This window comes from Sebastes umbrosus, chromosome 4 (genome assembly GCF_015220745.1).
Source record: "Sebastes umbrosus isolate fSebUmb1 chromosome 4, fSebUmb1.pri, whole genome shotgun sequence".
NCBI lineage: Eukaryota > Metazoa > Chordata > Actinopteri > Perciformes > Sebastidae > Sebastes > Sebastes umbrosus.
In genome coordinates, this window is record NC_051272.1 from 25,493,484 (window position 1) to 25,512,295 (window position 18,812).

Consider the following 18,812-nt stretch of genomic DNA (forward strand, 5'->3'; position numbering starts at 1 on the left):
ATTGACCACACTGAGGATGTTTTATATTTTAATAATTGATTTATTTATTGTGTTGAGTTGAATGTGCTACTTATTTTGTACAGTAATTACCTTGTGCCTTTTCTACCTTTTTACTTTTCTTAAAGCTGACTCGGTGTAAACTGCTCAGAATTCCAATGTACTTATATTAGGTACAAATGGTAAATAAAACTCTTGAATCTTGAATCTTGAATGTACAAATGATGTTATATATTTATAAGAGGCACAAATCGAGATTTACAGGTAAAGATAGAGATTTAAAGATAGGCTACAAATCACTCTGCATTTATTTGTGCATTGTGTTTTACGGGTTACATTACTTGACATTTATTTGTGCAATACTCAAGAGACTGTTTTGACAGCACACAGCTCAGGCATTATGATAGAGGTGTCACCTGCCCTAACAGGTGTATTACGGTCAGGATGTGGTTATACAGGTTGTCACACTTACTCACTCATACTTTTAGGCCTAGACTACTTGTAATGTATTATTGTGTCAGCAGCCTGATGAAACAAAGACAACTTGAGATGAAACAGTTATGAAATGTAGTAATTAAGGGATTATGACAGGAGCATCAACTCACCTGCTGTGCTAATGAAGCCTGTGACGTCGGCACTACTCTGTATCCATGTTAACAGCAAAGCATGATGACAACAACATGCTGCCTTCAAGGACTGTCTGAAAATGTTGTAATTTAAAAAAAACAAGTTTAGATTACATATGCCACCAATCCAACAAAGCATAATTCTGTATCAATAATGAGTACACAGGCAGTTTAAATAGTACACGTATGGGTTACAGAGCACGAAAGCCTTAGCAATAAGTAAAGTTTTTAGTTGTTTTTTTTAAGTTTTTGGTGCGTAAAGTTTTTATGCACCAAATATCTGGAACAAGTTCCCAAAAAACTGCAGGACATCTCCAACTCTGAGTTCTTTTAAATCAAAGCTTATAACTTTCCTGTTTGCTGTTGCTGCCTTTTATTAAACCAGATAATGATCTAATACTGCACTAGAGCTTTTACTCTTGTTTGTTATACTCTATTTTAGCTTCCATCCTAGCTTTTATTTTTAGCATGTTTTTATTTTCTAATCTTTAATGTTTTTATGTTTTTATAACTGTTTTAATTATGTCTTATTGTTCTTTTTGCACTTTGTCACAATGTTCTTGAATGTTTATGTAAAGCACTTTGAATTGCCCTGTTGCTGAAAGCTGTCTTGCCTTGCCTTTTAATCGGTAGCCCACATTATTCAATTTCTTCCAAAATCAAGGAGCTGTCATCATTAAATATTTTTAATTTTAAAATGAAGGCTTTAGAAGCACACTCTATGGCGTGCCAATGTTTTTAGCCCCTTGTTGTATAGCTGACTCCCAGAAAAGTTCCCTTTTTGTCCCCCCATTTGTCTTTAGATAGTTGTCTTTTAATGCAAATTTGAGTGCTTTTAGTGTTTGTGAATTGTATTTTATCTCTATTTGTGTCTGTGTCTGCAACTTTGTGTTCTTGCTGCTGACCGTCTTGGCCAGGTCTCCCTTGGAAAAGAGGTTCTTAATCTCAATGGGACTAACCTGGTTAAATAAAGGTTAAATAAAATAAAATAAAAAAATAAATAAATCACATCCTCTCCATCAGAAATTCAAAAGGAGTAGCAGATCAAATAGGAGATTCCTGCAGAAAAAAATGAGAACAACAAGGTATAGCAAATCTTTTGTGCCGACGGCAATTAGACTTCTAAATGAGAGGTAAATAGGCTGTAGCCCACCCTACACTGTATACTGTTTTGGACGGTGTTTCTCTGTATACTAAGATTGTTGGATTGCACTTTGTATAGAGTTTATATTTTATATTGTGGAGGGTGTATTTTTTTGTACCGGCGGTATTGTACTGGATGTTCTGCTAGTGTGTGTGTGTGGGTGTGTGTGTGTGTGCTGGAGGGGGGAAGTGTGCGCAGGATTCTGGGAAATGTGTGAGGTTTTTTATATGTTGTTTTTATGAGACGTGTATATGACCACATGCATTTCCCCTTGTGGAATAATAAAGTTGACCTTTGACCTTTGAGATCTCTTAATTCTGACTATAATGAAAAGCAAAATAAAGTCTGTCCGTTGCTTTGTGAAACAAACCACCAACAATCAAACGTTTCCATCTATGTTATAAAGATGTTTTAACTTAGACTGTGTTATTGTTACAAATTATTATCATTTCCACACAAAAAAAAAAATCATAAAGTCCTGGACTTTTTGATTTTTTTGTTCGGACCCTGAACGCAGCAGCAGTTGACCGGAAGGTTGTCTCACAGCCTCACAGCTGGAGCATCTGGAGCAGAGCAGCTCTGAGCGTCAACTGAACTGGACGCTTTGCCTCTTTGACTGTAAGTAGTCTCAAACAAATGTTTTTTACGACACAATGTGAGTTTAATAACATCTGTTTTGAATGAACTTTAAACTGGCATGCCTTCACTGTTCATTTAAAAAGAATAATCATGAGTAAAAAGACAAAAACATTAACTTCTAACTTAAAGCTCTCTGTCAATCATTGACATGCTGTTGTTTAAATAAATACATGTGATCTGGAGGAAGATCAATAAGGGCAATGGGACTCTCTCTCTCTCTCTCGCTCTCTCCTCCGCCTCGAGCAGCTCTAACACACACCGAGACAAAGCCCCGTGCAGCACCGCCGCTGTGTGACAGTAAACATGGGACCCTCAGGGCGCCTCTGCTCGGTGCTGCTGCTGGTGTGTCTGCTCGGGCTGCAGCACTCCTCAGGTTTCTGGATCATCAACGTGGTCTTCCCTCCAAACGCCAAACCCAGAGTAGCAAGCAACAGCACTCCACCACTCATTATAGGTAAGCACAGGGAGTGGTGTTGTGGTTATAATGTTTCTGTAGACTATCTTAATGCATATCCAGATTTACCCAGAGCAGGCATCAAGGGCCCTGAAAGCTCTTCCATGCTATAAGTGTATGTCATATGGTTTAAGTGCTAATTTAATTGAAAATCTATTTGGGAGTAGCCCATGCCAGTGATTGTCAAAGTGGGGTCCAGGGAATAATTTGCTATAAATTATAAAATGTTGCTGTATCATTAAAACCTGCATATCTACTAGGCCCGTCAAACGGTTAAAATATTTAATCGTGATTAAACGCATGATTGTCCGTGATCATTTTTAAAAAATCTGCCAGCTTCAGCCAAGTGAGACTGAACCAAAACAGTGAAGTTACAGTCCGTAAAACCAAAAAAATAAGCTGAAAGACTCTAAAACGCTCCATAGACGTTAATCGCAAATTAATCACACATTTTGTATGTGTTCAAAATGTACTTTAAAGGGAGATTTGTCAAGTATTTAAAACTCTGATCAACATGGGAGTGGACAAATGTACTTGCTTTACGCAAATGTATGTATTTATTGATTATTGGAAATCAATTAACACAAAACATTGACAGATATTGTTCAGAAACCCTCACAGGTACTGCATTTAGCATAGAAAAAATGCTCAAATCATATCATGGCAAACTGCAGCCCAACAGGCAACAACAGCTGTCAGTGTGTCAGTGTGCTGACTTGACTATGACTTGCCCCAAACTGCATGTGATTATCATAAAGTGGGCACGTCTGTAAAGGGGAGACTCGTGGGTACCCATAGAACCCATTTTCATTCAAATATCTGGAGGTCAGAGGGCAGGGACCCCTTTTAAAATGGCCATGACAGTTTTTCCTCACATTTTAGCATACGTTCGGTGAGTTATTTATCCTCCTTCACAACAAGCTAGCGTTTCACTCAGGGTGCAACGAACTGTTGCTGCTGCTGCTTAGCTTAGTTTATTAACCAGCTAGCCAGCTGGCGAGCATGGAGGAATATTTGAGTCAATCCACATTGTCAAGTAAGACCAAACTAGCTTGTGGTGGCAGTTTCTGTTAAAACAAGACACAAACCAACGTAACAACTTGTCTTTCAGTGAATTTAATAAAAAGGCATACATTAATAACTAAAGCATCTGCAGATGGACTCACGAGCACAGCCACCTGTTGTGGACTGTGGCAAGTGAGCCCCGAATACAAAGAGTAGTCAGTATTTATACATTTAAAGCATAACATGAAGATAAGTGCAAAGAAGAAAAGAAGAGAAGGATAGAAAGTGTATCAATGCGTCAGCACACAGCAGACAACAGAGCATCACAAGACATAACAAGTATTTCAGCAATCTGTTGTTTGCAGTTACAGAGAAACAAAATGTCAGGTCACTGTCCTATGGTGACAAAGTTGAACATGTGAGGCCCTGAGATTGTCTAAAGGTACAGTGTTAAACTGCAGATATGAAAATTGCCATTACAAGCTACATTGAGAAACTATGACGACAGTTATATTGAGCAACAACGATGGGAGACCAAATGCGTCATGTGTCTTCAGATGCTAGCGATGAAGCCATGAATCCGACCAAGCTTAACTGACATCTGATTACAAAGCACCTGAATATCAGGGCAAAACAAAGTGGTGTTAACATGATTCAAATTGAAATGTGTTTCTGTTTATCACTAACAAAAAGGTCCGAAATATTTAGGTTGAGAAGTTTTAGGATACCATTTGTTACAAGTACTACTAAGAGTACAAATGGTAGTAAACATTATACATAGTTGGTGTTACGATAATGAGCGGGTCCTTTGAAAATGTTCTCCCCTGTAAGGGGTCCCTAAACCCCAAAAGTTGGGGAACCCCTGACCTACGCACCACAGTACCAACTGACATGATAAGGGCCTTAAGGTGGGTCTTGCTTTATTGTCTAATCCTGAGGTCAAGTTTAAATACCTTGTTATTTTGATTCTGTACTTACTTGTTGCATATTCCTAAATAAGTTTGTTTTTAATCAAATTATCTCACAACAAACCTGCGACCAAGTGGTTTTCCAGCATAGAAAAAGTGTAACGGGAGAAACGAGGGGTTAATAACCGCCAAGCAGCTTATTTTTCTATCTATCTATCTATGCATCTATCTATCTATTTGATGTCCAGGCTATCAGTGAGGTTGCACTCTGTACATTTGACCTTTGACCCTGTATTTTACTGTTTGTGTCCTGCTTATGTAGGTCATACTAAGGCTTTTGGGTCAAAACATGATCCAGTGGTCATGCTCTTCATCGACCCTCCACACTTCAGCTGTAGGCTTAACCATTTTTTGGTCAAGACATAATGTATGTCCCTCTTCCCTTTACAATTCATGATCCCTTATTAATTTCAACTTCAAACATCTCTCACATCAATTCACGTCAATGTCAAGTGTGACAGGAAGAAGCACACCACTAGTGATACACAAGTGTTTCAAAATAAAAGCTATTTTCTTTACTGTTTTTTTTAGCTTCGTAAGTAAAATTGTGGTTTGTCTGAGACCTCCCGGGTCAGGCAGAACCATCACGAGGGTCGATTCCGGCCGGCAGGCTGTATAATGCCCAGGTCTGCTCTAAAGTAAGGTCACCCACCCAGATAGAGGAAGGCTGCCAAATACATTGTACTGGTACTGTATATCTGTTCCTGTGATTTTTGTCTTCATGCGGTCAAAGCCCAGTTTCATAAAGATATACTTTGACTATGGCTTAGATCAAACTTTAAATAGATGTCTAAATTAACCTGTTCCACCAAGCTGTCTAGTAGGACTAACTAGGACTAATTAGCTATGAATCCTGGGTAAATTCAGACTTTTTTTTTTTTTTTTTTTTTTTTTATGTAAAAAACATGACTTAAGCAACCGCGTCGCTCAGCTCCCTTCACTAATTACCATGAAATTTGTGTTCCTGTAAAATGAAGTGCTACCCATGATTTTTATCACAGATTATCGGTCTCATGCACTACTGTCAGGATATAGTGACATTTTTATGAAAATAACTTTTTTTATCATATTTGCTCACAGTTACCGACTCCAGCTTTAATTGTGTAAGTACAAACTAATATACAGTAAAATGTGTTATTAACTACTGGCCTTCACTGAGTCTGTGACATCAAAAGACAGTAAAGTAAGGTATTATAGAAACTTGATTGTGATATAGTGCAGTAAAAACATCTGCACAACCTTCTTCATCTTCTACACATATATTAGGGGTTATAAAAGGTTATTGGTCAAACTGGGCGTCTACTTTTGTAGTTCATCCTTTGCAGTCACCATGTAATCAGCGTGTTTGGCATTGACTCTATGTGCAAAACATAATATAAGTCACCGATTAAACTGATTTGTTATTCAAGAGAGTAGGTTTTGTGTCAGTTTAAGATTACACTGCAGGATATTTTCTCTTCCCACCGCTTATGACTCTTTGTTTGCAGTCAAAAGGTCACTGTCCAGTGAATTGCAGAGGAGCTCCCAGTCGAGGGTTTCCACGTATTGAAAAGTTGAGAAATCACTTGCAAATATCTGACGAAACGCAGAGAAAACCTGCCGTTTAGTCATAATGAACATTTTACTACGTACTTCACTTGTTTTTAGATCCACTGTAATGTCACACATTCTGCAAGATATTGTGCAAAAACAATTTTATGCAATAAAAAACAGCTTTATTTACAGCCACGGTTAATATTGGCCAGAATCTTCAGATTCAGTTATGAAATGAAGGATGTTACAAAGGGACCAAAGTTAAGATTGTACATACTTTATTTATATTTCCTATCTGCGGAGCCGTCCCGAACATTTTTGGGACCCGAAGTTGAGTTTCAACCTCAGTCCTTCCCAACTGTAACAGTTTCCCTCTTATACACTAGAAAGGCTTTATTTGAACCCAAACCATGACTTTTTCCTAAACCTAACCACGTGAGTTTGTTGCATAAACCTGAGGAGATTTCTGGCAGAAAGCCCTGAAGCAAACTTCTCCAATGTGCCAAATAAGACCGTTCAATGACAGGCGACCTACAGCAGTAGTTATTAAATCTTTTGAACTGACCCCTAAAAATATGGCAAAGTTAACTTGAGACTAGGGATGGGACAGTAAAGAATTTTATTGCAGATCATGATAAAAAACACGGTAACGCTTCATTTTACAGGTCCGCAAATTTAATCAATTTCAGTTATGAATATCCTCACTAGAGTGACTTGAAAAAGATGTCTAGCTTGCTATCATCGAAGAAAAGTGAAAAATAGGAATTCATGGAATTTCCATGTAAGAAAGAACAGACACAATGTTGCTATTTTTTATTTTATTTATCCTTTATTTATTCCTTTATGATTTATGATAACCTTATTTAAAATAGTCTGGTTGTTTGTTTTTCAATAAAAAGGATGTTCAATAATAATAATAATAATAATAATAATAATAATAATAATAATAATAATAATAATAATCGTGACATTAAGTTTCCATATTGTCCCATTTCTACTTGCGATCCTTGTGCTGTGTGTCTACCAAAGCATGATTTTCCCAACTAAACTTTTCAGATGGATACTTGCTAGAGGCCCGAAGAGGAGCAAATCTCCATTATTCCACAAAAAAAACCACATCTTAGAGAAAAATCCAAAAATGGATTTGACTTTATGTAGCAGAACTCCTCTTATTCCATTAAACGTCTTGTGACCCATTGTGTGTGTGTGTGTGTCCAGTGCCAGGGAACTTGGGGAACCGTCTGGAAGCTAAGATCGACAAGCCGACACTGGTCAGCTGGTTATGCTACAAGAAAACGGAGCACTGGTTCCCTCTGTGGATTGACCTCAACATGTTCATGCCTATAGGTATAGACTGCTGGATTGATAACATTAGGTAACACATATCCTCTTCTGTATTATGTATCACCTTTAAGCATTGTCTCTATAGATTGGTGCAGGAATGAGTCGTAAAACCCGTAAATGAGTTAGCATTTTAGCACTTCCGGTTCCCTCGTCTGGAAGTTACTGTAGTTAGATGCCTGAAATAAGGTCTGCAAGATTTTTAAGTTTTGTTCTACAATATAAAATGAGTCAGTAAATATCCTACTTGGGAATTTTTTAGCTTTTAGGTGTCTAAATGAGACTACTAAACCCAACCCCACATTGGAAAAATCCCATGGGCTTTTTGTTGAGGGAACCATGGCGATACTAACTTCCTGTTTGGCCAATAAAAATATGTCATCCCTGCACCACTCTATACATTTGTTGCCTTAAATCTCCCTGTCTAGTCTAAGCAGTCACTACCAACCATTCTCTAGTGTAATAATGAGTATAATTGTCCTGTCTGATACCGACTGCTTCGACCAGACAGGACAATTATACAGGGGGAAGCACAATATTTTTGTTCTTTTTCAAATATTATTAAAGTCACATTAGAGAATGTTTTTGTCCAACTAAACTGACGTGAATGTCCTTGTCAATGTTCGTGCCCCAGACTTGTTTACAACAGGACGTCTCGGCGATCATCCAACTCACCGGGAGTGCAGGTGCGAGTGCCAGGATTTGGGCAGACATATCCCATTGAGTTTCTTGACTATAACAAATTGGCTGGTGAGAAAAATGCATTTGCACTGGTGGATTTGGGGGGTTTCTGTCATCTTTCCAGGAATTCATTTGTTGAATAATACAGAAATGTCAAAAGATTTCATGAAAGCAGTTTGTCCAACATACTGTAGAGGTCTGTGCTTAATTTCTACACTGGATATCTTAATTCAATATCTTGCATGCACGTCGCAGCTCAGCTGCTTTGTACCAAGTAGTGTTGATTGATGTTATTGACTGAGTCTGCTGCTGTTTTTTGCAGGTTATTTTTTCACGATGGTGCAACATTTGGTCAACGTGGGCTACACCCGAAACGAGACAGTCCGAGGAGCGCCGTACGATTGGAGATTAGCTCCCAGTAAATGGCAAAACTACTCATGCACCCTCACATGCACACTCACATTGTAACTGGTTGATTTAAAGAGCTTTGTACAGTACAGTATATCTAGCGTGTGTTGGCTTGGAAGTATAAAAAGTACATCAGAAGTGAAAAGGAGCCTGCAGACCAACTCAGCTTGTCTTTTTTAAGTTACACTCCCTTTCCCTGTGATGGTATTAAAGCTGTAGTTGGTAACTTTGAACAAACTATCACTATATCCTGACTGTAGTGCATGAGACAGATAATCTTTGAAAAAAAATCATGTTCCTCTGCCTCCTCTTAGTGCTCATAATGGCATTTGCATGTTTCTACCGTGCCCGAACAAAAACAACCAATCACTGCCGAGCTGGAGCCGAGCAGTCTCTGGGCAGCTGTCAATCACTGCTCGTGAAACTTGCAAACTTCGATCAAACTGTCAAACTAGGCAGCGCTGATCAAATATGAATCAATAATCTGTTACTGTAATGCCTATTTCTCACCTCAAATGTCAAGCCAAAACCAAGTACTGCCCACCGGCCGGAGCAATGCTACTTCAAAGTTACCAACTTCAGCTTTACTGGGTGAAACAACAGAATAAAGTAAAAACATCAGATGAGAAAACAAAAAAGATATATCTGACTCATTAAAGGCCCCCTGATTTAAAGCTTCACTGATCATATTGTTAATGTTTATATTAAAGCTGCATCCATATTTTTGGCCACTTGGGGGCAACACAACATTGACATACTGTATTATCACTGTATAAGGTTATTATGGCGAACGTGTTAGCAAACAGTCGCTTACACTTAAAAACTCATAAAGTGGTGTTCATTTGTGGAGATTATCTTGCTGAACAAAACGTGTAAGTATCATAAACGTGTGTTTGACACAGAGCTTATTTTCTGCTGTAATCCAAAACCCAATGGAAAAATCCGGTTGGCTTTTTGTTGAGGGAACCCAGGGGCGACGCTAACTTCCAGGTTGGCCTACAAAAATCCGTCATCCCTGAGCACTCTATATTAGACTTACATTCAGGTGGCCAGAAACACGACTCCAAATACTCACAAATGCTAGCATGTTAGCCATACAGTAACAACTTTATATGGTGGTAATATGTCATACTGATGATGATGAGGTAGAGGATAATTATTGTACATTACGCACACTTATACATGCACTTATCGAAGTTCCTGTCGTCCTCCTCCCACAGATGAGAATGCAGAGTATTTGACAAAGCTGCAGGACCTGACCGAGGAGATGTACGAGCAGTACCAGCAGCCCGTTTACCTGCTGGGACACAGCATGGGCTGCCACTACGTCCTCTACTTCCTCAACCACCAGCCTCAGGCCTGGAAGGACAAGTACATCAGGGGCTTCATTTCCCTGGCAGCTCCATGGGGGGGTGCTGTTAAACCACTTAGAGTCCTGGCGTCAGGTAAAGGCAAAGTACTTACTATAGAAGAGGTTATAGTAACTGGAGCTGCACCTGGCTCTGTGAATACGACAAAAAGGTTTTCCTTTACATATTTCATATTTTTTTATCTTTATTACTACTGAGGATCAAAAAACTTCACATGGCAGTTTTAACTTTGAAACAACCACCTGATGGCGGAAAAGTGAGTTTTTCTTATCACACTATATTTAGTATTTGGGCACATGGGACTACTGTTTTTGCCATAAACTCCATTATAGTTTAGGAAAAAACAGTCCCATGTGCCCAAATACTAAATATAGTATGATAAGAAAATGGCTGTATCTCAGAAACTACAAGGAGCACAATCTCCCCCTCCAAAAAAATTACATATATATACAGTATATATATATATATATACTGTATATATATATACAGTACATCATCAGTGTGATGTAAAGAATGTGTAAAGAATACAATTAAAACAATAAAAAAAAGAGCAGAAGTATCACATAAACCAAAGTATGGACAAAAAAATAATAAGTAATAATAAACTTATTTGCTATTCAGGTGAAAATGACGGCATCCCGATGATATCCAACATCAAGATCCGCGAGGAGCAGAGAATGACGACAACTAATCCCTGGATGCTGCCATCTGAGATGGCCTGGCCTAAGGACCATGTGTTCATCTCCACACCGACCTTTAACTACACCACCCAGGACTACCAGCGCCTCTTCACAGACATCAATTATGAGGACGGCTGGTAACTAACAGCTTTAATGTTATTACGCAGCCTTCACATCACCCACCTCATTTTCAGATGTACTACAGTATGTTCCTGACTATCTAACTGACTCAAATGCTTTGGGAATGTTAATGAATTGCAGAACAGTGGCTACATCATAGCAGTGGCAATGTATGAACAGGTTTACTTCTTAAGACACATGACAACCTGCTCAATGATGATGATGATTCCGAAAAGTTTGGTTCGGTTTACCAATCACAACAGTGGGCCAGCTGACCAATCAGAGCAGGCTGGGCTTTTCAGGAGGTTGCACAGGAGATCAAACAGAGCGTTTCAGACAGAGGGTGAAAAGAGGTGCTGCAGCACAGCCAGTATGAGAAAAATAAAGCATTTTTTTAACATTAAAGCATGTAAACATGTTGTAGAAGAAACCCAAAATACAAGTATGAACCTAAAAATAAGCATAATAGGTCCTCTTTAAGGTCGCTATAAAGTTCCATAGAGCTGAGGGGAGCTACAGAGTCAGGTTATAATTTTCGAAGGGTTCATCACTACGAACAACCCCTTTCACAAGTAGTCATGTGATCCATGCTTCAAAGTTTTGGTAACTGTACCACTCCATGTCACAACCCCATTATGCTCTTGTTGGTTCCAGGCACATGTGGGAGGACACCAGGAACCTTACCGGTGATCTCCACCCACCTGGTGTTGAGATGTGGTGTATGTATGGCGTGGGGCTTCCAACTCCGGTGACATACATTTACAACGAGGCGTTTCCCAATGAGGACCCAGTGGACTTTGTTTACGCCGACGGGGATGACACAGTGGACAGCTTCAGCATGAGCCTCTGCAAAAGGTGGTCAGGGCAGCAGGAGCAGCCCGTCCATGTGACAGAGTACCGAGGGCTGGCTCACCTGGACATAGTGTTCCATGAAAAGGTGCTCAACCAAATCCAGCATATCCTGGAGGGCATATCAGACACGCCCAGAGAGGTTGACGTCCGATATGGAACTGAATAGAAGACGAAAGCATTTAGGAGTTTGAAAAACAAACAAATGGAGAGCTTGATTCAAGCAAAAAACACATTCCACATAGGTCCAACATGTATTATTAGCACCCCCTCCAAACCCAAGTAGCAGTTCTAAACTAATCTGGACCAGCAACGAATCTAACCGTGACCCCCCAGCCCATAACCATGACCCCCTTATCTAAACTGCTGATGACTTGCAGCGTATGTTTTGACCCTGATCTGTTTATTTCTATTTCCAAGCTGTGTTTGTTGTTGCATCCTCCTAATATTTGATGGTAATCATGAGGAGACGTATGGCGGTAATCATGACACATAATGATCACAATAATTACAAACATAGTAATAGGGGTTTTTGTTCATTTAATGTTGTAGTATGGGTAGTTTTCTCACAGTCCATTCAGGTCATTTCAAATCCTGTTACATACATCTTTACAGAAATACACAATCCTATTTTGTTTACTTTTGATGGATGATGAATTAAATATCACATCATTATTATTTTCAAATTCCACACCCAATGACACATATTTGTCATATTTCATGGGTAGTTAGAGTGTGACAAATTAGTTATTGCATCATTATTATTTTAAAAGTGCACACCCAATGACACATATTTGTCATATTTCATGAGTTGACTGTAAAGAATAGGTTATAGGGACCTCACCAGTAGCCTTTTTTTTTATTGGATGTCACTGTAATATTTCTAACAGGATTTATATATTTTTAGATATCTGTATGAAATATTTTTGAAAAAATATTATAAGGTTCATACACAGTAGCAGCTTATACACGCATATATTAAACTAGTGTTGTGAATTTATACTGTTGTGTAAATGCCAAATGTATTTGAATGTTTCCACTTATAATAAAGCATCTAATTTCACAAAAGTCACGCCTGTCAAATGATTAGTAGTTTAGATCCCAGGGCCGGCTTCAAGGCATTGGCCATATAGGCAGTCGCCTAGGGCACCGCCTTCTGCCAGTCTTAATTTTTCTATTAAAACCATTGTGATGTTTGATGTGTGTTGCGGTTTACGGGAATAGGGCGGCGGTGGCGAGGGGGGGCTCCAAATCCGAATTTCACCTTGGGCACCAAAAGGGCTGGAGCCGGCCCGGTTAGATCGGTAGCGTCTAAAAGGGAACCCGCAAATTGCGAAATCTGATCTGAGATCTGCAGAAACTTGCAAAAGCTCTCGCGACGACCTATCCCAGGGGTCAGCAACCTTTACTATCAAAAGAGCCATTTTTGACAAAAAAAAATAAAAAATCTGTCTGGAGCCGCAAAACATTTGAGCATTGTGATGAAGGTAACAGCTTATAGTCCGTAAAACCAAAAAAAAAGAGCTGAAAGACTCTAAAACTAAGACTTCATGTACTAGTACTCTTTGAATCCATGGGTAATATAAAAATTAGGGCTGTCAGTCAATTTAACTATGAAATCGCGATAAATTGCTTGATTGTCTATAGTTAATCGTCATTAATCGCAAATTAATCGCACATTTTTTATCTGTTCAAAATGTACCTTAAAGGGAGATTTGTCAAGTATTTAATACTCTTATCAACATGGGAGTGGGTAAATATGCTGCTTTATGCAAATGTATGTATGTATTTATCATTGGAAATTAATTTCCAACACAAAACAATGACAGATATTGTCCAGAAACCCTCACAGGTACTGCATTTAACATAAGAAATATGCTCAGATCATAACATGGCAAACTGCAGCCCACAGGCAACAACAGCTGTCAGTGTGTCAGTGTGCTGACTTGACTATGACTTGCCCCAAACTGCATGTGAGTATCATAAAGTGGGCATGTCTGTAAAGGGGAGACTCGTGGGTACCCATAGAACCCATTTTCATTCACATATCTTGAGGTCAGAGGTCAAGGGACCCCCTAGAAAATGGCCATGACAGTTTTTCCTCGCCTAAATTTAACACACGTTTGGTGAGTTTATCTTCCTTCACAAGCTAATGTTCACTCAGGGTGCAACGAACCGTTCCTGCTGCTGCTTAGCTTAGCCTATTAGCCAGCTAGCTAGCTGGCGAGCATGGAGAAATATTTGAGTCAGTCCACATTGTCAAGTAAGACCAAACTAGCTACATTGGGAAACTATGGCGACAGTTATATTGAGCAACAGCGATGGGAGACCAAAATGCGTCATGTGTCTTCAGATGCTAGCGATGAAGCCATGAAACCGACCAAGCTTAACTGACATCTGATTACAAAGCACCTGAATATCAGGGCAAAACAAAGTGGTGTTAACATGATTCAAATTGAAATGTGTTTCTGTTTATCACTATCAAACAGGTCTGAAGTATTTAGGTTGAAAAGGTTTAGGATACCATTTGTTCCAAGTACTACTAAGAGTACAAATGGTAGTAAACATTATGCCTAATTGGTGTTACGATAATGAGCGGGTCCTTTGAAATCTATCTATCTGATGTCCAGGCTATCAGTGAGGTTGCACTCTGTACATTTGATCTTTGACCCTGTATTTTACTGTTTGTGTCCTGCTTATGTAGGTCATACTAAGGCTTTTGGGTCAAAACATGATCCAGTGGCCGTGCTCTTCATCGGCCCTCCACACTTCTGCTGTAGGCTTAACCAATTTTTGGTCAAGACATAATGTATGTCCCTCTTCCCTTTTCAATTCAGCTGCTAGGCTATTATTGTGGCTGCTTCCCCCCCTCTCTCGCTCTCTCTCTATCTATCTATCTATCTATCTATCTATCTATCTATCTATCTATCCCCCCAGCCGGTCTCGGCAGATGGCCGCCCGCCCTGCGCCCGGTTCTGCTCCAGGTTTCCTCCCAGTAATTGGGGAGTTTTTCCTGGCCACAGCGCGCTTGGTGGATCCTGTTGGGTCTCTTAACTATGGTGTACGGTCACAGACCTGCTCTATATAAACTGGAAAAACAAAGATTGGAAACTTGTGTTTGATGGATTATTTCTCTGTTGTTACATTGCTAATTGTCATTGTATTTTACATCGTTGGAAAGCCTGTTTATTTACCTTCGCATTGATGTCCAACTTGTAAGGATCATGCATTTGTGGGATGAGCAGCACAGCTGATTATGTGGGTAGTGCCCAAGAAAAATTTGCCAAAATGCTCCATCAATGGTAAACAGTGTATTCTCCTGTTGGTGTTGACTCTTGTTTTGAGTTGTTTGGTGGATTGGATGATTGAACTCTCTATCAGTAACAAGGAACAAACAAGACATATTGGCTATTTTACACTTTATTGATTGAATCCACCGTCAGGAGCCTCAGTAGCGGTGGAAGATCCATACGCAGCCACAACAGCCTGGCACCTCCTCCTCATGCTGGTCACCAACCTGGTCACACGTTGCTGTGGGATGGCGTTCCATTCCTCAACCAGGATTCGTTGAAGGTCAGCCAGCGTGTTTGTGTTGGTCACTCTAACAAGCTGATCCCACAAGTGTTGAATTGGGTTGAGGTCTGGACTCTTGGCAGGCCGTTCCATTCTCTCTACTCCCACATTGTGGAGGTAGTCTGTGATAACCCTGGCTCTGTGGGGGCGAGTGTTGTCATCTTGGAGGATGAAGTTAGGTCCCAGATTGTGGAGATATGGGATCGCCACTGGCTGCAGAATCTCATCCTGATATCTCACTGCATTGAGATGGACTTCAATGATGACAAGCCTTGTTTTGCCAGTGAGGGAGATGCCGCCCCACACCATGACACTGCCCCCACCAAAAGCTGTTACTCCATCGGTGCAACAATCAGCATAGTGTTCTCCACGTCATCTCCATACTTTGACCCTGCCATCCAACTTTCACAGACAGAACCTGGACTCATCACTGAACATGACATTCCCCCACATGTTCAGGTTCCATTGTCTGTGTTGTCGACACCAGCGCAAACGGGCCTGACGGTGAAAGGCAGTCATTGCAGGCTTCCTGGTAGCCTTATGACAATACACTGTTTACCATTGGCAGAGCATTTTGGCAAATTTTTCTTGGGCGCTACCCACATAATCAGCTGTGCTGCTCATCCCACAAATGCATGATCCTTACAAGTTGGACATCATTGCGAAGGTAAATAAACAGGCTTTCCAACCATGTAAAATACAATGACCATTAGCAATGTAACAACAGAAAAATAATCGACCAAACACAAGTTTCCAAACTTTGTTTTTCCAGTATATAAAGCGTCTTGAGATAACTTCTGTTGTGATTTGACGCTATACAAAAATAAATTGAATTGAATTGAATTGAATTCATGATCCCTTATTCATTTTTCATTGGAGGGAAATCAGAACCTGTGTGTCCCGCTATCCCACTGATATTTGTCTTGGTCTTCTACTCTTCATTTGTAACGTTGAGGTTTCAATGAAATATTATTCTGTACAGTATTAGAGAAAGTCTTTGTTATATGTCACAGCTTAAAAAAGGCAGTAAATTGGTTTTAAATATAGCTTGAGAAATACCCAAAGAGTTTAAACCCCACAGCTTTGGTCTGATAATCTGGGGGAGGGTCTCTATGCAACTTTGACATGATGACACTAAAACCCTTGACTGATATGAGCAAGGTTTCTCTAGGGGTGCAGGGGTGGGAAATAATTTTTCCTGGGGGACCACATGAGAAACCCAGATTGTTGCCGGGGGCCAAACAAAATCTGTCAGATGTAACCTCTATTTTATCACTAGATTAAATTATAGAAAACATACTGTGCACTTAATTTTCAGCATTAATCCCTCCAAACAGCATATCATTAAGAAACTATATGCAGGAGTCTTTGAACTGTACAGGACTGATTGTTTTGGGTAGTAATGTTTCCATTAACAGAACTTATCATTTAGCTTAACATTAACACTTACATTTCCTGCTTTATGCAGCTTTGTAAAAAGTCCTTTCTTAGCTAACAATCCCTCAGCTGTCTTCACCTTCTCATCTCCAAATAGGTTTCTGTATTTTTCTGCATGTTTTGTCTCGAAGTGACGGCTCAAGTTGTAGACTTTGAATACAGCCACACATTTGTTGCAAACTAAGCACACAGCTTTACTGCCAACCTATTGCCTCAGCAGGTGACGCTACTTCAAACATCTCTCACATCAATTCACGTCAATGTCAAATGTGACAGGAAGAAGCACACTAGTGATACACAAGCGTTTTAAAATAAAAACTATTTTCTTTACTGTTTAGATATACTTTGACTATGGCTTAGATCCAACTTTAAATAGATGTCTAAATTAACCTGTTCCACAACGCTGTCTAGTAGGACTAACTAGGACTAATTAGCTATGAATCCTGGGTAGTAAAAACATCTGCACAACCTTCTTCATCTTCTACACATATATCAGGGGTTATAAAAGGCTATTGGTCAAACTGGGCGTCTACTTTTGTAGTTCATCCTTTGCTGTCACCATGTAATCAGTGTGTTTGATATTGACTCTATGTGCAAAACATAATATTAGTCACCGATTAAACTGATTTGTCATTCAAGAGAGTAGGTTTTGTGTCAGCTTAAGATTACACTGCAGTATATCTTCTCTTCCCTCCACTGATGACTCTTTGTTTGCAGTCAAAAGGTCACTGTCCAGTGGGGTTTCCACATATTGAAAAGTTGAGAAATCAACTTGCAAATATCTGACGAAACGCAGAGAAAACCTGCTGTTTAGTCATAGTGAACATTTAACTACATACTTCACTTGTTTTTAGATCCACTGTAATGTCACACATTCTGCAAGATATTGTGCAAAAACAATTTTTAGCAATAAAAAACAGCTTTATTTACAGCCACGGTTAATATTGGCCAGAATCTTCAGATTCAGTTATGAAATGAAGGATGTTACAAAGGGACCAAAGTTAAGATTGTACATACTTTATTTATATTTCCTATCTGCGGAGCCGTCCCGAACATTTTTGGGACCCAAAGTTGAGTTTCAACCTCAGTCCTTCCCAACTGTAACAGTTTCCCTCTTATACACTAGAAAGGCTTTATTTGAACCCAAACCATGACCTTTTCCTAAACCTAACCACAGTTTGTTGCCTAAACCTGAGGAGATTTCTGGCAGAAAGCCCTGAAGCAAACCTCTCCAATGTGCCAAATAAGACCGTTGAATGAAAGGCAACCTACAGCAGTAGTTATTAAACCTTTTGAACTGGTGACCCCTGGCCTGGCCCAAGGACCATGTGTTCATCTCCACACCGACCTTTAACTACACCACCCAGGACTACCAGCGCCTCTTCACAGACATCAATTATGAGGACGGCTGGTAACTAACAGCTTTAATGTTATTACGCAGCCTTCATATCACCTTCCTCGTTTTTCAGAAGTACTTCAATATGTTCCTGACTATCTAACTGACTCAAATGCTTTGGGAATGTTAATGATTTGCAGAACAGTGGCTACATCATAGCAGTGGCAATGTATGATCAGGTTTACTTCTTAAGACACATGACAACCTGCTCAATGATGATGATGATGATTCCGAGCATTGGTGATTAGACCATAGGAATAACGTCTATGAATTTTGAAAACGGGCGTATTTCTTTAACTACTCATCTAACATCATCATCAGTCCAATACTGTTTGTGACCATTTTAGGCAACAAAAAAAAAAAAATCTGTCTGGAGCCGCAAAACATTTGAGCATTGTGATGAAGGTAACACATGTTTATAGTCTAAGTATATAGTATATACATCAAATGCAGTGAGGGCCAAAGTGACAATGTACTACAGAGTATTAGGGCCACATTGAGGGAAAAATATCTGAGATTTCCAGAATAATAAGTCATAATATTACGAGAAAAAAGTTGTAATATTGCGAGAATAAAGTCATAGCTTTACGG

The 18,812-nt window shown here is 39.5% G+C and overlaps 1 protein-coding gene across 1 annotated transcript; it reads left to right on the forward strand.

Moving 5' to 3' along the window:
- The first annotated feature begins 2,295 nt into the window (after positions 1-2,295).
- On the forward strand, positions 2,296-12,883 carry lcat (lecithin-cholesterol acyltransferase). The gene is made up of 8 exons (XM_037767906.1): positions 2,296-2,385; positions 2,653-2,860; positions 7,585-7,741; positions 8,342-8,457; positions 8,711-8,806; positions 10,017-10,241; positions 10,788-10,983; positions 11,621-12,883. Exons 2-8 carry the CDS (start codon positions 2,710-2,712, stop codon positions 11,982-11,984), a joined length of 1,305 nt encoding a protein of 434 aa, XP_037623834.1. The 5' UTR covers positions 2,296-2,385; positions 2,653-2,709; the 3' UTR covers positions 11,985-12,883.
- Positions 12,884-18,812: the final 5,929 nt, after the last annotated feature.